This window comes from Bubalus bubalis, chromosome 12 (assembly GCF_019923935.1).
Source record: "Bubalus bubalis isolate 160015118507 breed Murrah chromosome 12, NDDB_SH_1, whole genome shotgun sequence".
Taxonomy (NCBI): domain Eukaryota; kingdom Metazoa; phylum Chordata; class Mammalia; order Artiodactyla; family Bovidae; genus Bubalus; species Bubalus bubalis.
The window spans coordinates 59,513,859-59,538,320 of record NC_059168.1 but is presented as its reverse complement, the minus strand read 5'-3'; the positions used below and the strand labels follow the sequence as shown (position 1 = coordinate 59,538,320).

Below are 24,462 nucleotides of genomic sequence, written 5' to 3'. Positions count from 1 at the left end.
TATTTCTCATGATTCCATGACTGGCCTGGTCGATTCCTTTGTTGATTTTTGTATGGCCTCACTTAACACAGTTGCCTTTATTTTGGGAGTTGAATGGGTTTGAGAGTCAAAGATAGTCTCATTTACATGTCTGATCGTGCTGGCTGCTCCTGAGGGCTCCTTGGATTTCTCTATGCATGACCTCTCATTCTTTATTAGGGTAGCCTGACTTCCTTACATGACAGTCTTAGCATTGATCCAGGAAGGCAAAAGTGGAAGCTGTCAGTTCAATTCAGTTGCAGTCGTGTCCAACTCTTTGCGACCCCATAATCACAGCACACCAGGCCTCCCTATCCATCACGAACTCCCGGAGTTCACTCAAACTCATGTCCATCGAGTCGGTGATGCCATCCAGCCATCTCATCCTCTGTCATCCCCTTCTTCTCCTGCCCCCAATCCCTCCCAGCATCAGGGTCTCTTCCAGTGAGTCAACTCTTCTCATGAGGTGGCCATAGTATTGGAGTTTAAGCTTCAGCATCAGTCCTTCCAAGGAACACCCAGGACTGATCTCCTTTAGGATGGACTGGTTGGATCTCCTTGCAGTCCAAGGGACTCTCAAGAGTCTTCTCCAACACCACAGTTCAAAAGCATCAATTCTTCGGCACTCAGCTTTCTTCACAGTCCAACTCTCACATCCATACATGACCACAGGAAAAACCATAGCCTTGACTAGACGGACCTTTGTTGGCAAAGTAATGTTTCTGCTTTTCAATATGCTATCTAGGTTGCTCATAACTTTCTTTCCAAGGAGTAAATGTCTTTTAATTTTATGGCTGCAGTCACCATCTGCAGTGATTTTGGATTCCCAAAAAATAAAGTCTGACACTGTTTCCACTGATTCTGCATCTATTTGCCATGAAGTGATGGGACCAGATGCCATGATCTCCGTTTTCTGAATGTTGAGCTTTAAGCCAACTTCTTCACTCTCCACTTTCACTTTCATCAAGAGGCTTTTCATTCCTCTTCACTTTCTGCCATATGGGTGGTGTCATCTGCATATCTGAGGTTATTGATATTTCTTCTGGCAATCTTGATTCCAGCTTGTGTTTCTTCCAGCCCAGTGTTTCTCATGATGTACTCTGCATAGAAGTTAAATAAGCAGGGTGACAATATACAGCCTTGACGTACTCTTTTTCCTATTTGGAACCAGTCTTGTTCCATGTCCAGTTCTAACTGTTGCTTTGTGACATGCATATAGGTTTCTCAAGAGGCAGGTCAGGTGGTCTGGTATTCTAGTCTCTTTTAGAATTTTCCACAGTTTAGTATGATCCACACAGTCAAAGGCTTTGGCATAGTCAATAAAGCAGAAATAGATGTTTTTCTGGAACTCTCTTGCTTTTTCGATGATCCAGTGGATGTTGGCAATTTGATCTCTGGTTCCTCTGAAGGCGAAGTTCACGGTTCATGTATTGCCGAAGCCTGGCTTGGAGAATTTTGAGCATTACTTTACTAGCGTGTGAGATGAGTGCATTGTGTGGTAGTTTGAACATTCTTTGGCATTGCCTTTCTTTGGGATTGGAATGAAAACTGACCTTTTCCAGTCCTGGTGCTACTGCTGAGTTTTCAGGATTTGAAATAGATCAATGGAATTCCATCGCCTCCACTAGCTTTGTTCATAGGGATGCTTTCTAAGTAAGGCCCACTTGACTTCACGTTCCAGGAAGTCTGGCTCTAGGTGAGTGATCACACCATCATGATTATCGGGGTCGTGAAGATCTTTTTTGTACAGTTCTTCTGTGTATTCTTGCTACCTCTTCTTAATATCTTCTGCTTCGGTTAGGTCCACACCATTTCTGTCCTTTATCGAGCCCATCTTTGCATGAAATGTTCCCTTGGTATCTCTAAGTTTCTTGAAGAGATCTCTAGTGTTTCCCATTCTGTTGTTTTCCTCTATTTGTTTGCATTGATCGCTGAGGAAGGCTTTTTTATCTCTCCTTGCTATTCTTTGGAACTCTGCATTCAGATGCTTATATCTTTCCTTTTCCTGTTTGTTTTTCGCTTCTCTTCTTTTTACAGCTATCTGTAAGGCCTCCCCAGACAGCCATTTTGCTTTTTTGCATTTCTTTTTCATGGGGATGGTCTTGATCCCTGTCTCCTGTACAATGTCACGAGCCTCTGTCCCTAGTTCATCAAGTACTCTGTCAGATCTAGTCCCTTAAACCTATTTCTCACTTCAGTGTATAATCATAAGGGATTTGATTTAGGTCTGAATGGTCTCGTGGTTTTCCCTGCTTTCTTCAATTTCAGTCTGAATTTGGCAATAAGAAGTTCATGATCTGAGCCACAGTCAGCTCCTGGTCTTGTTTTTGTTGACTGTATAGAGCTTCTCCATCTTTGGCTGCAAAGAACATAATCAGTCTGATTTCGGTGTTGACCATCTGGTGTTGTCCATGTGTAGAGTCTTCTCTTGTGTTGTTGGAAGAGGGTGTTTGCTATGACCAGTGCATTTTCTTGGCAAAACTCTATTAGTCTTTGCCCTGCTTCATTCCGTATTGCAAGGCCAAATTTGCCTGTTACTCAAGATGTTTCTTGACTTCCTACTTTTGCATTCCAGTCCCCTATAATGAAAAGGACATCTTTTTTGGGTGTTAGTTCTAAAAGGTCTTGTAGGTCTTCATAGAACCGTTCAACTTCAGCTTCTTCAGCGTTACTGGTTGGGGTATAGACTTGGATTACTGTGATATTGAATGGTTTGCCTTGGAAACAAACAGAGAACATTCTGTCGTTTTTCGGATTGCATCCAAGTACTGCATTATGGACTCTCTTGTTGACCATAATGGCTATTCCATTTCTTCTGAGGGATTCCTGTCCGTAGTAGTAGAAGATATAATGGTCTTTTGAGTTAAATTCACCCATTCCAGTCCATTTTAGTTCGCTGATTCCTGGAATGTCGACGTTCACTCTTGCCGTCTCCTGTTTGACCACTTCCAATTTGTCTTGATTCATGGACCTGACATTCCAACTTCCTATGCAATATTGCTCTTTACAGCGTCGAACCTTGCTTGTATCACCAGTCACATCCACAACTGGGTATTCCTTTTGCTTTGGCTCTATCCCTTCATTCTTTCTGGAGTTATTTCTCTACTGATCTCCAGTAGCATATTGAGCACCTACTGACCTGGGGATTTCCTTTTTCAGTATCCTATCATTTTGCCTTTTCATACTGTTCATGGGGTTCTCAAGGCAAGAACACCGAAGTGGTTTGCCATTCCCTTCTCCAGTGGACCACATTCTTTCAGACCTTTCCACCATGACCCTCCTGTCTTGGGTGGCCCCACAGGGCATGGCTTAGTTTCATTGACAAGGCTGTGGTCCGTGTGATCAGATGGACTAGTTTTCTGTGAGTATGGTTTTGGTGTGTCTGCCCTCTGATGCCCTCTTGCAACACCTACCGTCTTACTTGGGTTTCTCTTACCTTGGACATGGGGTATCTCTTGACGGCTGTTCCAGCAAAGCGTAGCCGCTGTTCCTTACCTTGGATAAGGGTAAAAGTCTTATAATAAAAGTCCAGTCTTGGAAATCACACAGTATCATCTTTGCCATAGTCTGTTGGTTGAAGCAGTTCACAAGGACAGCTGAGATCAAAGGGGTGTGATGTAGATTCTATATGTGGTTGGGAGGAGAGGTAAATTTCATTTTTAACTTTAAAGTACATTATGTTTTTCTATACATCCATGAATAGATAGAGTTGTGGGCATTAACAAATCTACCACATGCCTTTTTTTTTTTTTAAAGGCTGTTTTTCTAGCTTATTTTTTCTATAACTTCCATACTGACTTCTCTAAACTTCTTTCTTCATCTGGAACAAAATTGTTCTTTACTGAAAATGTTTGCAACAGTGAATTGAGACTATTTAAAAATATAGTCCAGGAGGTGGGTATTTTCCCTAATAGAGTTTTCCATAAAAATACTTCAAATCAGATTGTGCTCTGTCTTCTAGTATTCTTAATTATTGTTATCTTCCTATAAAGAAACCTTTTAATACATCTCCTATATGATATCAGATGTTTATTAATCATTCTAAAAAATGTCACCTTGGTCAACAAAAAGGGGATCAGTTCATGCAAAATTCCAAAATTTAGTCTTAAAAACACCACATGAATCGTGTTTTTAATGCTTTACATTGATAATTGAAAGATGCTAAGAATCATTTGGTTCAGTTCAGTCGCTCAGTCGTGTCCGACTCTGCGACCCCATGAATCACAGCACGCCAGGCCTCCCTGTCCATCACCCAACTCCTGGAGTTCACCCAGACTCATGTCCATCGAGTCAGTGATGCCATCCAGCCATCTCATCCTCTGTCGTCCCCTTCTCCTCCTGCCCCCAATCCCTCCAGCATCAGAGTCTTTTCCAGTGAGTCAGCTCTTCGCATGAGGTGGCCAAAGTACTGGAGATTCAGCTTCAGCATCATTCCCTCCAAAGAAATCCCAGGGCTGATCTCCTTCAGAATGGACTGGTTGGATCTCCTTGCAGTCCAAGGGACTCTCAAGAGTCTTCTCCAACACCATGGTTCAAAAGCATCAATTCTTCGGCGCTCAGCCTTCTTCACAGTCCAACTCTCACATCCCTACATGACCACAGGAAAAACCATAGACTTGAGTAGATGGACCTTTGTTGGCAAAGTAATGTCTCTGCTTTTGAATATGCTATCTAGGTTGGTCATAACTTTCCTTCCAAGGAGTAAGTGTCTTTTAATTTCATGGCTGCAGTCACCATCTACAGTGATTTTGGAGCCCCCAGAAATGAAGTCTGACACTGTTTCCACTGTTTCCCCATCTATTTCCCATGAAGTGATGGGACCGGATGCCATGATCTTCGTTTTCTGAATGTTGAGCTTTAAGCCAACTTTTTCACTCTCCACTTTGACCTTCATCAAGAGGCTTTTGAGTTCCTCTTCCCTTTCTGCCATAAGGGTGGTGTCATCTGCATATCTGAGTTATTGATATTTCTCCCGGCAATCTTGATTCCAGCTTGTGCTTCTTCCAGCCCAGTGTTTTTCATGATGTACTATGCATATAAGTTAGTTAAGCAGGGTGACAATATACCAGACCACGTGATCTGCCTTTTGAGAAATCTATATGCAGGTCAGGAAGCAACAGTGAGAACTGGACATGGAACAACAGACTGGTTCCAAATAGGAAAAGGAGTATGTCAAGGCTGTATATTGTCACCCTGCTTATTTAACTTATATGCAGAGTACATCATGAGAAACGCTGGACTGGAAGAAGCACAAGCTGGAATCAGGATTGCCAGGAGAAATATCAGTAACCTCAGATATGCAGATGACACCACCCTTATGGCAGAAAGTGAAGAGGAACTCAAAAGCCTCTTGATGAAAGTGAAAGTGGAGAGTGAAAAAATTGGCGTAAACCTCAACATTCAGAAAACGAAGATCATGGCATCCGGTCCCATCACTTCATGGGAAATAGATGGGGAAACAGTGGAAACAGTGTCAGACTTTATTTTTGGGGGCTCCAAAATCACCGCAGATGGTGACTGCAGCCATGAAATTAAAAGACGCTTGCTTACTCCTTGGAAGGAAAGTTATGACCAATCTAGATAGCATATTCAAAAGCAGAGACATTACTTTGCCAACAAAGCTTCATCTAGTCAAGGCTATGGTTTTTCCTGTGGTCATGTATGGATGTGAGAGTTGGACTGTGAAGAAGGCTGAGCGCCGAAGAATTGATGCTTTTGAACCATGGTGTTGGCGAAGACTCTTGAGAGTCCCTTGGACTGCAAGGAGATCCAACCAGTCCATTCTGAAGGAGATCAGCCCTGGGATTCTTTGAAAGGAATGATGATAAAGTTGAAACTCCAGTACTTTGGCCACCTCATGCGAAGAGCTGACTCATTGGAAAAGACTCTGATGCTGGAGGGATTGGGGGCAGGAGGAGAAGGGGACGACAGAGGATGAGATGGCTGGATGGCATCACTGACTCGATGGACGTCCTGGAGTCTGAGTGAACTCCGGGAGTTGGTGATGGACAGGGAGGCCTGGTGTGCTGCGATTCATGGGTCACAGAGAGTCGGACACGACTGAGCGACTGAACTGAACTGAACTGACAATATACAGCCTTGACATACTCCTTTTCCTATTTGAAACCAGTCTGTTTTCCATGTCCAGTTCTAACTGTTTCTTCGTGACCTGCATATAGGTTTCTCAAGAGGCAAGTCAGGTGGTCTGGTATTCCCATCTTTTTCCGAATTTTCCACTGTTTATTGTGATCCACATAGTCAAGGGCTTTGGCATAGTCAATAAAGCAGAAATAGATGTTTTTCTGGAACTCTCTTGCTTTTTCGATGATCCAGCAGATGTTGGCAATTTGATCTCTGATTCCTCTGCCTTTTCTAAAACCAGCTTGAACATCTGGAAGTTCATGGTTCACATATTGCTGAAGCCTGGCTTGGAGAATTTTGAGCATTACTTTACTAGCATGTGAGATGAGTGCAATTGTGCGGTAGTTTGAGCATTCTTTGACATTGCCTTTCTTTGGGATTGGAATGCAAAGTGGCCTTTTCCAGTCCTGTGGCCACTGCTGAGTTTTCCAAATTTGCTGGCATATTGAGTGCAGCACTTTCACAGCATCGTCTTTCAGGATTTGAAATAGCTCAACTGGAATTCCATCACCTCCACTAGCTTTGTTCATAGTGATGCTTTCTAAGTAAGGCCCACTTGACTTCACATTCCAGGATGTCTGGCTCTAGGTGAGTGATCACACCATCATGATTATCTGGGTCGTTAAGATCTTTTTTGTACAGTTCCTCTGTGTATTCTTACCACCTCTTCTTAATATCTTCTGCTTCTGTTAGGTCCATACCATTTATGTCCTTTATTGAGCCCATCTTTGCATGAAATGTTCCCTTGGTATCTCTAAATTTCTTGAAGTGATCACTAGTGTTTCCCATTCTGTTGTTTTCCTCTTTTTGTGCATTGATCGCTGAGGAAGGCTTTTTTATCTCTCCTTGCTATTCTTTGGAGCTCTGCATTCAGATGCTTATATCTTTCCTTTTCCTGTTTGTTTTTCGCTTCTCTTCTTTTTACAGCTCTTTGTAAGGCCTCCTCAGACAGCCATTTTGCTTTTTTGCATTTCTTTTCCATGGGGATGGACTTGATCTCTGTTTCCTGTTCAGAGTCATGAACCTCTGTCCATAGTTCATCAGGCACTCTGTGTATCAGATCTAGTCCCTTTGATCTATTCCTCACTTCAGTGTATAATTATAAGGGATTTTATTTAGGTCGTACCTGAATGGTCTCGTGGTTTCCCCCACTTTCTTCAATTTAAGTCTGAATTTGGCAATGAGGAGTTCATAATCTGAGCCACAGTCAGCTCCAGGTCTTGCTTTTGCTGACTGTATAGAGCTTCTTTATCTTTAGCTGCAAAGAACATAATCAATCTGATTTCGGTGTTGACCATCTGGTGATGTCCATGTGTAGAGTCTTCTCTTGTGTTGTTGGAAGAGGGTGTTTGCTATGACAAGTGCGTTCTCTTGGGAAAACTCTGTTAGCCTTTGCCCTGCTTCATTCAGTACTCCCAAAGCCAAATTTGCCTATTACTCCAGGTGTTTCTTGACTTCCTGCTTTTGTATACCAGTCCCCTATAATGAAAAGGACATCTTTTTTGGGTGTTAGTTCTAAATCGTCTTGTAGGTCCTCATAGACTGTTCAGCTTCTTCAGCGTTACTGGTTGGGGCATAGACTTGGATTACCGTGATATGGAGTCATTTGCCTTGGAAACGAACAGAGATCATTCTGTCGTTTTTGAGATTGCATGCAAGTACTGCATTTCAGACTCTCTTGTTGACCATGATGGCTACTCCATTTCTTCTAAGGGATTCCTGCCCACAGTAGTAGATATAATGGTCATCTTAGTTAAATTCACCCATTCCATTCCATCTTATTTCGATATCTTTAGATAAGAGTTAAAATATACTTTAGAATTGAATCATATTAACTTCCGTTGGAATACTACTGTTCATGAGGAGTAATAGTTGTAAAATATGAGTTTTTATAAAATCGGTCTTTAAAAATTGTGGTTTTAAAAGATGGTTATGTGATAGTGTGATGCAGTTGCATTTACCTTTTTTTTTTTCCTTCTTCTTAATCAGGATATATCAACCCAAGAAAGCAACATTTTAGGGGCATTCTGTGATATGAATGTAAGTGCTTATCTTTTTTCATTTTTAGAGTTATGGAAATTTTATTATTTTGTTCATACAGTCTGAGTTTATGTCTGACCAGTATCTTTCCAGTACTGGTAATAAAATGAAAATTACCTCAGATAAGTTTTAAAATAATTTTCTTTTTTTCTTCAGGATGTAGAAGTACCATTGCATTTGCTTCGTTATGTATGTTTGTTTTGTGGGAAAAATGGCCTTTCTCTTATGAAGGACTGCTTTGAATATGGAACTCCTGAAACTTTACCATTTCTGATAGCACATGCATTTATTACAGTTGTGTCTAATGTAAGTATTGTTTGAAATTGATTATTGATTATTTTAATTGATTATTGATTATTGACTTTAATCTTGGGAACAAAACTATTATATTAATAACATGCATTTATATGTCCAGAAAAAGGTTATGAGGATTTGTTATGTTCAATAGTCTTTTTTTTTTCTGGATTATACTTTGAAAAAGTTGAGTATAGAAGTCTTTTTTTTTTTCAGTCTTCACTAAAGTAAAATTAAAATTTGTATCAATGGTTATGAGTCAGTGCTTTCACTGCGTGGCCTGGGTTCAATTCCTGGTCAAAGAAGTAAGATCTCACAAGCTGTGTGGCATCGCAAGAAAAAATTAATGAATATAAGTAAAAAATGTAAATTTGTCTACCTCTTTTATTTGAAAGATAAGATGGATTGCTTTGCACAGTCTTATGCTGATTTTTAGCTTTCCATGTCTGGAATTTTGTACTGGCAAATTTTTGACTTCTTAGGGTTTTTGGTTTCTTAAATAATGGTTAGCCTAGCCCAGGGCTTTATTACAGTGTGTCTGACTTCCCTCTGTATTACAGGTAAAAAGCTAACATTTCTTTTTGCCTTTGTAAAGAAGATAATTCTTTTGTATGTTAATGTCAGTTAATGTGAAACACAGTATGTGCCGAAACAGAGAAATATTTTTTATTGTCTCTATATTAAAATTTAACCTGAAATAACCTTTTATTTTGGTCATCATTTTAAAAAATCTTACAGAAAAACTTAAATCTAACTTTGCCAAAGCCAGAATTCTTGTGTTAACTCACTCACCGTAAATAATAACTACTGTGAAATATTTCAAGTGTGTATGTAAAATAAAAATACAAGGTGTAAAAAAGACCCAACAAAATAACTTTGTTTCATTGTTTCCAGTGTAGAAATACACTGGAAAGGACACTGCCTTTCTAAAGTGTTTTGAATACCTCCATTTCCATATTTGAACCATTTTTAGCCCCCAGATTCCTTGGTTCCTTGGATAGGTTGAAAATACTACCTGTAACGGCAATGTAGCTTTTGTAGGTTAGGAATATACACTTTGAATTCATAGTTGGCATTTGGATTAACAATTGTGTTTAAATTCTGAATCTGAGCTTCAATTTTTTAATTTGTAGAATGGGAATGATAAGTATGGTGATCTGCCTTTAAAGATGGTGATGAGGTTTTAAGATAGATTTTAAATTCTTATATATAGTACTTGATAAATAGTAAATACTTAGTTACTGATAGCTGTTATTAACACTTAATTCTGTTAATCTGATTGACTTTGTTTGAAAGGAAGTTCTATTCATTTTGGTTTCCTTTGGTAGAAAAAGGAAAAAATAAAATTTTGAGTGAATCCTGTGTTGACATTTTAATTTTCAGCTGTAATAAATTTAGACAAAGTATTTGAGTTTGAAATCGAAAATTCACAAAATAATTTATCAACAGTTTTCCTTAGGAATATTACCTGAATTAAATTTATTTCTTGAATTAATTTTACTAATTCTTGGTTAAAGTCTATTACGGAAGCCTCATTAAAGACTAATTTATTACTCTCTCTTGAAAAGGAGTCCTTTACTAGAGAAAAAGTTTGAATTCTGTTTCAGTTTTCTGTTCCCAGCCTTTTTGTGACTGCTAACTATGGGCTGTTGTCAGTTTGCATAATGTTATTTTGTACCTGAACTGAGACCATTAAACCAAAGTTAAAATTAGTCATACTGTTTTAATTAATAATGTAATTATTTGGATACTAAATTGATGTGTTTTTTTCCTGAGAGTATAACATAATGTACTTTCCAACCAAATATTTTATAACTTGAATGGGTAACTATCATTTGGCACCGTTCGTCATAAAAAAATATTTTTTGATTTTGCCCTTTTCATTCTGTTTTTCTAAATACAGTTAATATTTTGGTGCAATTAGGAGCTTAAATTGCTGGGGTTTTTTGGTAATTAAGTTTTCTGCAGACCCTGTAGTTAATTTTTTTCAGAGTTTGGACATTTAAAGCAGTATGAGTTTTAGCATGATTTCTGACCTTTCTTGGGGTTTTGACCACTCTGTCTGAAGTTTATATGAAAGCACTTAGTGATCTGTTTAAGCACTTGAAATTGACATCCCTTTTTAGGCCTTTAAATTGCAGAATTTTCTTGTCACATACAAATTGACTTAGAGCAGAGTAGTTTTCCTTTAGTGGAGCATTGTAAATTATAAACCCTGGTGGTTTCTTTAAGTCTCATTTATTTATTTTTGGCTGCACTAACAGTAAGGAAAGAAGAAGAACCTATATAATATGATTAATAGTGTATGGAATTTGATTTTTATAATGTTTTTCATTATAATAGTATAAAGAATGTAGATTTTACAGAGAAATAATTCTGGGCTTGAATTGTAGTTCTGTTGTAGTATCTTTTTGGTATTGTTTGCTTAATATTATTTAATACTTTTTATTTATTTTAAAATTTTATTTACTTTTTATTTTTTTGCCTGTGTTGGGTCTTTGTAGCTTTTCTTTAGCATTTCTTTAGATGTGGCAAGTGGACACTACTCTTTAGTTGCAGTTCCCATGCTTCTCATTGCAGTGGTTTCTCTTGGCACACAGGCTCAGTTGCTCCACAGCATGTGGGATCTTCCTGGACCCAGGATTGAACCTGTGTCTCATGCATTGGCAGGCAGATTCTTTACCACGGAGCCACCAGGGAAGCCCACTTTTTATCTAATTTTGATTACATTATAAACTTCACTTTTTTCATCTATCAGAATGAGAATATTAAGGGATCAACAAATGGTAGCTCTTTCTGTTAAAAATTTCTTTCCAGTGTTGACATTTTCCCTTGTCATTTTTATTTACACTTTTATTCGTTGAGGTCTTTATCTGCAAATAAAAGGTATCACTGTACCTATTTTCATTTTCTCCATCTCTAATGTATCTTGTATATAATTGAATGTGTTAACCTTTTAAAAAAAATTTGAAATACACTTTCAAACAGAAGAGTGCACATAATAAGGTTTATGATTTATCAAAGTGAATACCCCTTCTAATCACTACCCTTCTAACCACTACTATGCCAAGAGACAAAACAGTTAACTCCCCAGAAGCCTCCTTTATGATTCCTCTAAGTCACTTTGCCATCTCTTTGCCCTTAAAGGTAAATACAATTCATATTTTTATTTCTTGCTTTTCTTTATTGTTTTATTACTTAAGCTTATAGCCTGAAATACTATAACTTAGTTTTGTCCCTTGTTAACCATGTATGGTTAACCATGATTGCTGGGAGAAATACCAGTAACCTCAGAGACACAGATGACACCACCCTTATGGCAGAAAGTGAAGAAGAACTAAAGAGCCTGTTGAGGAAAGTGAAAGAGGAGAGTGAAAAAGTTGACTTAAAACTCAGCACTCAAAAAACTAAGATCATGGTATCTGGTCCTATCACTTCATGGCAAATAGATGGGGAAATAATGGAAACAGTGACAGACTTAATTTTTGGGGGCTCCAAAATCACTGCAGATGGTGACTGCAGCCATAAAATTAAAAGATGCTTGCTTCTTGGAAGAAAAGTTATGACCAACCTAGATAGCATATTAAAAAGCAGAGACATTACTTTGCGACAAAGGTTCGACTAGTCAAGGCTTTGGTTTTTCCAGTAGTCATGTATGGATGACTTGTAGTCATGTAAGGGCTTCCCTTGTGGCTCAGCTGGTAAAGAATTCTCCTGCAATGTGGGAGAGCTGGGTTCGATCCCTGGGTTGGGATGATCCCTTGGAGAAGGGAAAGGCTACCCACTCCAGGATTCTGGCCTGGAGAATTCCATGGACTTTATTGTCTGTGGGGTTGCAAAGAGTTGGACATGACTGAGGGACTTTCACTGCACTTCACTTCATGTATGGATGAGAGAGTTGGACTATAAAGAAAGCTGAGCGCCAAAGAATTGATGCTTTTGAACTGTGGTGTTGGAGAAGACTCGTGAGTGTCTCTTGGACTGCAAGGAAATCAGACCAGTCAATCCTAAAGGAAATCAGTACTGAATATTCATTGGAAGGACCGATGCTGATGCTGAAACTCCAATACTTTGGCCAGCTGATGTGAAGAACTGACTCATTTGAAAAGACCCTGGTGCTGGGAAAAATTGTAGACAGAGGATGAGATGATTGGATGGCATCACCAACTCGATGAACATGACTTTGATCAAGCTCTGGGAGTCGGTGATGGACAGGGAAGCCTCAAGTGCTGCAGTCCATGGGGTCACAGAGTTGGACGTAACTGAGTGGCTGAACTGAACTGAACCATGTATGTGAAGTTACACATAATGCATCTTTCATGTATTGCTACTGCTGCTGCTGCTAAGTTGCTTCAGTCGTGTCTGACTCTGTGCGACCCCATGGATGGCAGCCCATGAGGCTCCCCCGTCCCTGGGATTTTCCAGGCAAGAACACTGGAGTGGGTTGCCATTTCCTTCTCCATGAAAGTGAAAAGTGAAAGTGAAGTCGTTCAGTCGTGCCTGACTTTTAGTGACCCCTTGGACTGTAGCATGTATGGCTAGTTTAATTTAAAATTGAGATTGTGTGTAGCTGAAGTAGCTCAATTTCATTGTTGTATAATACTCCTTTAAAATACACTTCCATTGGTCTGTTTTACTGGTGTTGGACATTTAGATTATTTAAGAGTTATGTGGTGTCAGCAACCTCTTACATGTCTTTTGGTGCATATGTGCATGTGTTTTATTTTGATATATATCTAGTAGTGGAATTTGTTGATGACAAGTTATGCATAAAATCACTCTTACACATTAATGTTAAGGTTTCCCTAAGTGATTGTATTAGTTTATACTCCTACCAGGAATGAGGTTTCCCATTGCTCCATATCCAAGCAAACATCAAGTGTTCTTACTCCTGATGGATGAGTAGTGGTATCTCATTATGGTCCTCCTTTTGTATTTTTAAATGACTAAAGAAATTGAACACAATTTCATGGGCTATTAGCCATTTGAATATTTTTTGAGAAGTGTCAGTTCAGGTTTATTAAATTCATTTAAAAAATCAAATTGTTTGCCCTTTCCTTACTGATATATGGAAATTCCTTATATGTTTTTTATATAAGTCTTTTGCCTGACATCCATGGATTACTAATATCTTCTTCAACTCTGGTTTTGCTTTCCATTCTCTTGTATCTTTTAAAGATGATTATTTTTAATATAACTGGCTCAGTGGTAAAGAGTTCATCTGTAATGCAGGAGATGTAGTAGTAGTAGTGGATTTGATCCCTAGGCTGAGAAGACCTCCCAGAGAAGGAAATGGCAACCCGCTCGAGTATTCTTGCCTGAAAAATCCCAGGGACAGGAGCCTGGGGTCTACAGTCCATGGGGTTGCAAAGAGTCAGATACAACTTAACAGCTAAAACAACAAATAGTAGATTTACAATATTATGTTAGTTTTAGGTATACAGCTTCATTTTCACTATAGGTTAGTACAAGATCCTGAACATAGTCCCATGTACTATACAGTAAATCCTTGTTTGTTTTTTAAAATTTTTGTTTATTGATATTTTTGGCTGTGCTGGGTCTTCATTGTTGCATGGAGCTTTCTGCAGTTGCAGTGAGTTGGGGCCGGCTTCTCACTGTGATGTGTTCTCTTGTTCTGATACACAGGCTCTAGGGTGAGTGGGCTGCAGTGGAACATGGGCTCAGTAGTTGTGACACAAGGGCTTGCTTAGTTGCTCTCCAGCATGTGGGATCTTCCTAGACCAGAGATCTAACCCATGTCTTCTGCATTGGCAGGCACATTCTTTACCACTGAGCCACCAGGGAAGCCCTTATTGTTTATAAGCCCTTATTTATATCTAAGGTGTGGTATGTATTTATTAATCTCATTGTTGTAGTTCAGTTGCTCAGTTGTGTCTGACTGTTTGTGACCCCATGGACAGCAGCACGCCAGCCTTCCCTGTCCTTCACTGTGTCCCAGAGTTTGCTCAAATTCATGTCCATTCTTTGGTGCTCAGACTTTCTTATGGTCCAGCTCTCACATCTGTACATGACTGCTGGAAAAACCATAGCTTTGACTATGCAAACTTTTGTCAGCAAAGTGATAGCTTTGCTTTTTAATACACTGTCTAGGTTTGTGATAGCTTTCCTTCCAAGGAGGAAGCATCTTTTAATTTCATGGCTGCAGTCATAGTCTGCAGTGATTTGGAGCCTCCCCAAATAAGTCTGTCATTGGTTTCAGTTTCCCTTTCTATTTGCATTTAGTGATGGGACCAGATGCCATGATCTTAGTTTTTTAAATGTTGAGTTTTAAGCCAGCTTTTTCACTCTCCTCTCTCACCTTGATCAAGCGGCTCTTTAGTTCCTCTTCACAGTCTGCCATTAGGGTGGTATCATCTGCATATCTGAGGATGTTGGTACTTCTTTTGGCAATCTTGATTCCAGCTTGTGATTCATCCAGCCCGGCATTTTGCATGATGTATTCTGCACAGAAGTTGCATAAATAGACAATATACAGCCTTTCTGTACTCCTTAACTTTCAACCAGTCATTTGTTCCATGTAAGAGTCTATTGCTTCTTGACCCACATACAGATTTCTTAGGAAACAGATAATGTTGTCTGATATTCCTGTCTCTTAAAGAACTTTCCACAGTTTGTTGTGATCCACATAGTCAGAGGCTTTCATGTAGTCAATGAAGCTGAAGTAGATGTTAATCTCATACTCCCAATTTATCCCTTCCTCTCACCTTTCCCTTTGGTAACCATAAGTATTCTGTTTTGTACAGAAGTTGATTTGTATTATTTTTTTGGATTCCATGTATGAGTGATATCATATAGAATTTGTCTTTCTCTGCCTGACTTTCTTCACTATGTATGATAATGTCTGGGTCCATTCCCATGTTGCTGCAAATTGCAAGTTGTTTTTTTTTAATGGTTTAGTAATATTCTATCACACACACTCACACCCACCCACCCACACACACACACACACACACACATGCACCCCAGTTAATGGATTATAGTCTGTGGCAAAGGGGCTTGTGTAAATCAATGAAGTTATGAGCCACACTATGTAGGGCCGCCCAAGATGGACGGATCATAGTGAAGAGTTCCAAGAAAATGTGGTCCATTGGAGGAGGAAATGGAAATCCACTCCAGTATTCTTGCCTGGAGAACCTCATGAACAGTATGAAAAGGCAAAAAGATATGACACCAGAAGCTGAGCCCCCTAGGTTAGAATGTCCAGTATGCTACTGGGGAAGAGCAAAGGACAATTAACTAAGAGCTCAGAAGGAATGAAGGGGTTAGGTCAAAGCAGAAATGATGCTCAGTTGTGGATACAGCTGGTGGTGAAAGTAAAGTCCGATGCCATAAAGAAGTGTATTGCTTAGGAACCTGGAATATTAGGTCCATGAATTAAGGTAAACTGGATGTGGTCAAGGAGGAATTGGCAAGATCGAACATTGACATCTTAGGAATTAGTGAACTGAAATGGATGGGAATGGTCAAATTTATTCAAATGACCATTATATCTACTGCTATAGGTAAGAATCTATTGAAAGAAATGGAATAACCCTCATAGTCAATAAGAGTCCAAAATGCAGTACTTGGTTGCAGTCTCAAAAATGACAAAATGGTCTCAATTTGTTTCAAAGGCAAACCATTCAACATCACAGGAATCCAAGTCTGTGCCACAGCTACTGATGCTGAAGAAATTGAAGTTGACTGGTTCTGTGAAGACCTACAAGACCTTTTGGAACACGCACCAAAAAAAGGTGTCCTTTTTATCATAGGGATTAGGAAGTAGGATTAAAAGTAGGAAGTCAGGAGTTTAACAGGCAAGTTTGGCCTTGGAATACAAAATGAACAGGGCAGAGGCTGAGTTTTTGTCAAGAGAACATGCTGGTCATAGCAAAAACCCTTTTCCAACAACTCTTCCAACAGTCTCTTGAGACTCTACACGTGGACATCACCAGATGGTCAGTACTGAAATTAAATTGACTATGTTATTTGCAGCCAAAGATAGAGAAGCTCAGTACAGTCAGCAAACACAAGACCTGGAGCTGACTGTGGCTCAGATCATGGATTCCTTATAAAATTAAGGCTTAAATTGAAGAGAGTAGGGGAAATCCCTAGATTGTTGAGGTATGACCTAAATCAGATTCTTTATGATTATACAGTTGAGGTGACAAATAGATTCAGGAGGTGACAAATAGATTCAAGGGAGTAGATGTGATAGAGTGCTTGAAGAACTATGGACGGAGGTTTGTCACATTGTACAGCAGGCAGTGACCAAAACCATCCCAAAGAAAAAGAAATGCAGGAAGGCTGTTTGTCTGTTTGAGGAGGCTTCACAAATAGCTTAGGAAAGATAAGCCAAAAGCAAGGGAGAAAGGGAAAGATAAACCCAACTGAATGCAGGGTTCCAGAGAATGGCAAGAAGAGATGAGAAGGCCTTCTTAAATGAACAATGCAGGGAGAGAGAGGAAAACAATTAGATGGGAAAAACTGGAGATCACTTCAAGAAAATTGGAGATACTAGGGGTACATTTCATGCGAGGATGGGCCTGATAAAGGACAGAAATGGTAAAGATCTATCAGAAGCAGAAGAGATAAAGAAGAGGAGGGAAGAATACACAGAACTATGCAAGAAGTCTTAATCACCTGATAATGAACATGGTTTGGCCACTCACTTAGAGCCAGACATCCTGGAGAGTGAAATCAAGTGGGCCTGAGGAAGCATTACTATGAGCAAAGTTAGTGGGGGTGACAGATTCCAGCTGAGCTGTTTCAAATCCTAAATGATTCTGTTAAAGTGCTGTGATCAAGAATTCCAGAAAAATATCTACTTTGGCTTCATTGATTACGCTAAAGCCTTTGACTTGTGGATCACAACAAACCGTGGAAAAGTCTTAGAGATGGGAATGACAGACCACATTACCTGTCTCCTGAGAAACCTGTATGAGGGTCAAGAAGCAACAGAACCAGACATGGAACAAAGGACTGGTTCAGAATTGGGAAAGGAATATGAAAAGGCTGTATATTGTCACTGTGCTCATTTAATTTCTGTGCAGAGTACATTATGCAAAATGCTGGGCTGGATGAATGACAAGCTCAAATCAACATTGCCAGGAGAAATATCAACAATCTCAATATGCAGATATCATTCTAATGTCAGAAAGTGAAGAGTAACTGAAGAGCCTCTTGATGAAGGTGCAAGAGAAGAATGAAAAAGTTGGCTTGAAATTTGATTGTAAAAAATCTAAGATCATGGTACCTGGTCCCATCACTTCATGGCAAATTGAAGGGGAAAAAGTGGAAGTGGAAACCAGTTTTATCTTCTTGGGCTCTAGAATCACTGTGGCTGGTGACTAGTCCCATGAAATTGAAAGATGCTTGCTCCTTGGAAGGAAAGCTATGACAAACAGAGTGTATTAAAGAGCAGATATATCACTTTGCCGACAAAGGTTTGCATAGTCAAAGATACGGTTTTTCCAGTAGTCTCCAGGTGTGAGAGTTGGACAGGAAAGAAGGCTGAGCACTGAAGAATTGATGCTTTCAAATTGTGATGGAGAAGACCTTGGACACCAAGGAGATCAAACCAGTCAATCCTAAAGGAGATCAACTGAATTTTCATTGGAAGGACTGATGCTGAAGCTGAAGCTCCAGTACTTTGGCCACCTGATGCAAAGAGCCAACTCATTGGAAAAGTCCCTGATACTGGGACAGATTTAAGGCAAAATGAGAAGGGCACGGCAAAGGATGAGATGGTTAGATAGCCTCATCAACTCAGTGGACATGAATTTGAGCAAACTGGGAGATAGTGGAGGATAGGGGAGCCTGGCGTGCTGCAGTTCATGAGGTCACAAAGAGTTGTACTTAGCAACTGAACAACAGGAACAGATATGTATACCCCATTTTGTTTATTCATTCATCTGTCGGTGGACATTTAGATTACTTCCGTGTCTTCACTATTGTGAATAGTGTTCCTGTGGACATTGGGGATGGATGTATCTTTTTGAATTAGAGATTTTTTTTCCCTTTCTTTTTAGAATATATGCCTAGAAGTGGGATTGTTGGATCATGTGGTAACTCTGTTTTTAGTTTTTATCAGAATCTCTGGACTTTTTCATTGTGGCTTCACCAATTTACATTGCCACCTACGCTGCAGGAAGGTTCCCTTTTCTTTCTACCCTCTCCAGCATTTGTTATCTGTAGTCTTTTTGATGATGGCCATTCTGAATTATGTGAGATGACAGCTCATTGTAATTTGCATTTTCATTAAGGATTGCTTTAAATCTTAATGGTGTATAATTTATAAGAAATTTTTCCCTTATGGTTAATATTCTCATTAATGGTTAAAAAAATCTTATTCTCAGGTTATGAAGATATTTTTCCATTTTCTTGAAGTTTTGTTATATTACTTTGTTATTTTGACCTGTAATTCCATGGTAACTGTGTGTGGTGTATGTGAGGGATTAGGATTCATTTTCTTTTTCATATAGCCAACTCCTGGTCCTATCACTATTTGTAGCAAAGACAGTTCTTTCCTCTTTGTTTTGCAGACTCATTTTTGTCATAAATCAAGTATCTTTATGTGTCTTCTTGGGCATAGTCTCAGATTTATAGTATGTTCCATTTGTCTATTTGATTAGTCTTGTGCTATTTTTCATACTGTCTCAATTTCTGCTTCTTTTTAAGAAGTCTTGTTATGCGGTAAAACAAGTTCTACCTCCTTGTCATTTTTGTAAAAAAATTAAGGTGTAATTGACATATAGGGCTTTCCAGGTGGCTCAGTGGTTAATAATCCATCTGTCAACACAGGAGACATGGGTTCGATCCCTGGTTGAGGAACTAAGATGCCACACGCCATGGGGAAACTCATCCGCATACTACAACCACTGAGCCTGTGTGCCACAACTAGAGAGAAGCTGGAGTGCCATAACTAAGACCCAACATAGCCTAATAAATAAATAAATAGATAATTTAAAAAACTAAGATGATTTATGAAAAAATTATATAGTTCTATTGTATTTGGGTTGCTACCATGCAAAGAGGTATAGAATAGCAGGTAGTAAGATACTCTTGGATTGATGGTTCTCCCTTTTTATCAAGATGCTGATAGTAATTCTTCAGGTTGATTTTAGGTATATGTATTAAAAATGTATAGGTTAAACTACTTGTATGTGTTCAGTCATATTTCTTAGTTTATCCTTTACAAAATATTTAGGTTTTAGATGTAGCAAAATACTAAATGTTCTTGTTCTTAAAGACATGTATTTCACATATTCATTATACATTAATATTGCTTTTATGTTTCTTTATAGATTAGAATATGGCTGCATATCCCTGCTGTCATGCAGCACATTATTCCTTTTAGGACATACGTTATCAGGTAAGTTTATAAAACTTTTCTCCCCTTGTTGTCAATATAGTAGTGTTTAAAACTGTTCATATAATAGTACAGAATTATATTGTTTGAAAGTCTTTTGCATTCACATTCCCTAGAGAAAATTTTAATTGACAATTTATAGTTTTTAATGAACATATGTATTTTTATATTTAACGTTTACTTTTAAGCAATTCATGTTGGAATTTTTTTCCCGTGAGTATAAAGAATGAGAGATTAACAGTGGTTGCATGATATTCAGCTATATTTATTCAGTAAGCAAATATATACTAAGTTTTATAGGCATAGGGAATATAGCAGAGAAGAAAAGTTACCTCCTTTTGTGTAATCTGTGTACACAATAAAAAATAATAGAGTCCATTAGAAAGTCATGAGTACCAGCTATTAAGAAGAATGCATTTGAATCAGTTCTAATGAGGTGGATGAAACTGGAGCCTATTATACAGAGTGAAGTAAGTCAGAAAGAAAAACACCAATACAGTATATTAACGCATATATATGGAATTTAGAAAGATGGTAACGATGACCCTATATGCGAGACAGCAAAAGAAACACAGATGTAAAGAACAGACTTTTGGACGCGTGGGAGAAGGCGAGGGTGGGATGATTTGAGAGAATAGCATTGAAACATGTATATTATCATATGTGAAATAGATCCCCAGCCCAGGTTCGATGCATGATACGGGGTGCTCAGGGCTGGTGCACTGGGATGACCCTGAGGGATGGGATGGGGAGGGAGGCGAGGGTGGGTGGGTTCAAGATGGGGAACATGTGTACACCCATGGCTGATTAATGGCAATGTATGGCAAAAACCACTACAATATTATAATTAGCCTCCAATTGAAATAAATAATTAAAAAATAAAAAAGAAATTGATGAGTACTACAGAGAAAAATAATGACAAGGGTGGATTGAGAGTTCTAGAGGGTAGGTCACAATTAGTAACTGTGGGTATGGAGAAAGTCTCATTGAGGAGCAAGTGATACTTGTGTTTTGTAAGTCCCAACCTATGAATGAAACCTATGATGAAGATAGAGAAAGAATTGTATTGTTTAAATGTAGGATGTAAGCTTTTGGTGTTCTCAGATTGTGTTACTTGATAATATTTAAGAGTTCTTTATAAGTTTTCTTACTCTTGCATTTGCAAAAATTTTAGTGCCTACTATTTTCCAGTTACTGTCTAAGTTATTGGAGAAAGTATCAGGAAAAGAATCAGATAATGCTGAATCCTGTGCAAGTAAAGATATAAGGTGATAGAGAATATGAGGCCTTTCAGAAAGGTGACATCTGAAGAACATGAATCTGCTCATCAGATATTAATTAGAAGGACATATTTCAGGTAGAAGGAACATAAAGGCATAGGCTTTGAAGTTGGAAAGAATATGACATTAAAAAACTAGAAATAGATTGGCAGAGAATAATGCACAGGGAAGTTCAATTATGATATGATTGATAAAATTATTTAGGACCTTCAAGCTGTTGCAAGGAATTTGAATTTACTTTTAGCAGTGGGGTCTGTTGAAGGGTTTTAAGTAGATGAATCCTGATGGCTTTGTTTTTTTTTTTTAATAGCTTAATTTTCTAGAAAGATTTGGTTATTTTGTTTGTGCCTGTGCTGGGTCTTCACTGCTTCAAGCCCATGGGCTGTGTCCAGTTGTGGAGGGTAGGGGCTTCTCTTGTTGCAGAGCACAGGTTCCAGGTGCACAGGCTTCAGTAGTTGTGGCACACGGGACTCAGTGTGCCCATGGGGCACACTGCAGCATGGGATTGTCCTGGACCAGGGATTGAAAGTGTGTCCACTGCATTGGCAGATGAATTCTTAACCACTGGATCACCAGGGAAGCCCTCATAGTGGTTTTTAAAAGATCAGGTTGGCCTTTTAGTAGCTTGGAAGTTCCCTCATAAATTATAGGAGGGTTGAAGGAGAAGCTGGGAGACCAACTGAAAAGTTAATGCAGTAGTCCTGGAAAGAAGTTAGGGATACTTGTTCAAGGATTGTTGATAAGCAATAAACTTGTACAAGGTTATTGTTATGTTTTGCAGATTCACTGGATATAGTTGAGAATGAAAGCAACAAGATTGGTGATTGTGGAGTTTAAGAAAAGGGATAGTGTAGTGGATGACACTTAACCCTTTTCTCCTTGATTCCTCTTTTTGCAGTTGGTATCATTAACTGAGATGGGAAAGACTGGGAGAGTTTAAAGACTTCATTTTTACATGCCTGTGGGACATTTAAGTGACAGTAGGAAATTGGGAGTAAAAGCATGTAATTTAGAACAACAGCATTAATTTAGGAGTTGTCAGCATAAAGAATCACTCTTAGAATCTTCTGGAGTAAATAAATGAACTCATCTAGGGAGAGAACGTAGAAAGAGAATAGAAGTGAAGCTAGGATGCAGGCCTGCATCAGGTAGCTTTTGCTGTGTAAGAAAACACCCAGCACTAGTAGCTTAAAATAACAGCCATTTATCATTTCTCACAGGTCCCTGGTTGGTTAGCTCTTCCGATCTGTGTTGACTTGGCTGGACCTGGATGCTCTAGGATAGATAACTTCATTTGTTTGTCTTGTGGTTGGCAGGTGGATTGGTCTCGGGTGGAGACAGGTGCTCATATATATTTTGGCAGTTGGCTGGATGTTATTTGGGGCATTAGCTATGTGTCTTTCATCCAGTAGGCTTTCCTGAGTCCATTTTCTTGGTAGTTGAAGAGTTCCCAGCAATAGAGAGCAAGCCCAAATGCTTTTAAGCTTCTGCTGTGTCACATTTCTTTGTGCCATTGGCCAAAGGTACTTTCATGGCAAAGTTCAGGTGCAAGGAAGTAGAGAAATGACACTTTTGATAGGAAGAGTGGTGAAGTCACATTGCAAAGACTGCTGTATGAAGTGATGGGAAGGATATGGAGTCTTTTTGCAATCCATTATGAGCCCTGAGGAGCAGTAATGTTGAAAGGTTGGGTAGAGGAGGAGGAACCAACCAAATAATATAGGTAGGGCCTGAAAGGAAAACCAGTGGATTGTGATTTTTGAAACCCAAATAGTGCTGTTTAAAATGTACACATTTTGAAAGATTTTGGCTGTGTCAGGAAGTAGATATGTTGTTTGTATGAAGTTAACTGAAACTTATTAAAAGCAAGAGCTGTATACATGACAGGTATTAGAGAATAGAAAGCTTTACTGGAGGTGTGGGTACAGAATCTGATGTTAAACCACTTGTCTCTGTGTAGTTTCTCCCTCCCTCCTTCCCTCCCTCCACCCACCTTCTATGTTGTGTTGGACTTTGCAGTTTCTGATTCATGTTGAACTCTCAGCAAAGGACACGTTGCCACAGGTCACAGTGCTTGAAGCATCACTTAGAAATAGTTTAAATTGGGGATATTAATCCCAGGATGTCAGGTTCTACTGTACTAAACATTTCGAAGTTAGGGAGCAAAGTAATATTATTGAATTTTTAAGTTGGATTAAGAAATAGGTTGCAAGTTTTTGTGTATGTTGTATTTCTGAATCATTTCAGGTATTTATGCAAGCTCTCTGATCAGGAGTTAAGGCAGAGTGCGGCTCGCAACATGGCTGACTTAATGTGGAGCACAGTGAAAGAACCATTGGACACGACGTTGTGCTTTGATAAAGAAAGCCTAGATCTTGCATTTAAGTACTTTATGTCACCTACTTTGACTATGAGGTTGGCTGGACTAAGTCAGATAACTGTAAGCTATTTTTGTTTTATTTTTGGTAATTTTTTGTTTGCCTTCTCAGGCTGTCATTATCATCATCATAATACCTACTGCTTATGGAGCCACCTATGGAGCACAATGGAGCACCATTGTGCTAAGGACTTTAAGTGCATTATTTTGTGTGGTCCTTACAAATCATTTCTTATGTGTTCTCTTTCCTCCTATTTTAAATGTGAAGAGGCAGGGACTTATAAGGATTTATACCTTAGATCTTTTTGATTTCCAGGTCCAACTCCTTCACTTGTTTTTTATATATATATGTATATATATATATATTTTTTTTTTTTTAATAATTTTTTGGGTAAAATTTCCCCCTTCTTTTTTAAAAAAAAATATTTATTATTATTTATTTCATTGTGCCAGATCTTAGTTGCAGCATGTGAGATCTAGTTCCCTGACCAGGAATTGAACCCAGGCCCCCTGCATTTGGAGCATGGAGTCTTAGCCACTGGACTACCAGGGAAGTCCTAGCTGTTCAGTTTTTTTACATTTAGAAAGCAGTGTTTTCAGGGAGAAAAAGAATAGAAGATTATAAGTAACTAATTCATTTCAGGTAGAAGCCACAGATTATTGAGCCATAGGCCAGATTTGACTAACAGAAACTTTTGGTTTGCACAGTAGCAAATACTGTTTTAAATGGTGAGAAATACATACTATTAGCTTCTCTGAGAGGGGCGGGTGGCAAGAATCTGGTGTTCTTGAATCTGTCTTCTTGCATGACAGTTTGCTTAGAGCTAAGTAGTTAGCTGCATTTTTCAGAATGGATATGCTTACTCTGGTTTACAAAGGTCTGTATTAGATTTACTCCTTTATATTTACTACCTATTTTTATAGTATAGTTATTCTGAAGT

At 38.8% G+C, this 24,462-nt stretch overlaps 1 protein-coding gene across 10 annotated transcripts in view; it reads left to right on the top strand.

The window, feature by feature from the left end:
* The window catches only part of USP34 (ubiquitin specific peptidase 34), a 247,390-nt gene that overhangs the window by 57,677 nt on the left and 165,251 nt on the right, over positions 1-24,462 (top strand). For all 10 annotated transcript variants that reach the window (XM_045162247.1, XM_044926026.2, XM_044926027.2 and 7 more), the window contains exons 4-7: positions 8,149-8,199; positions 8,356-8,505; positions 19,800-19,867; positions 23,392-23,584. In XM_045162247.1, coding sequence (XP_045018182.1) covers positions 8,149-8,199; positions 8,356-8,505; positions 19,800-19,867; positions 23,392-23,584 — 462 coding nt within the window. The remainder of the gene's footprint in view (positions 1-8,148; positions 8,200-8,355; positions 8,506-19,799; positions 19,868-23,391; positions 23,585-24,462) is intronic.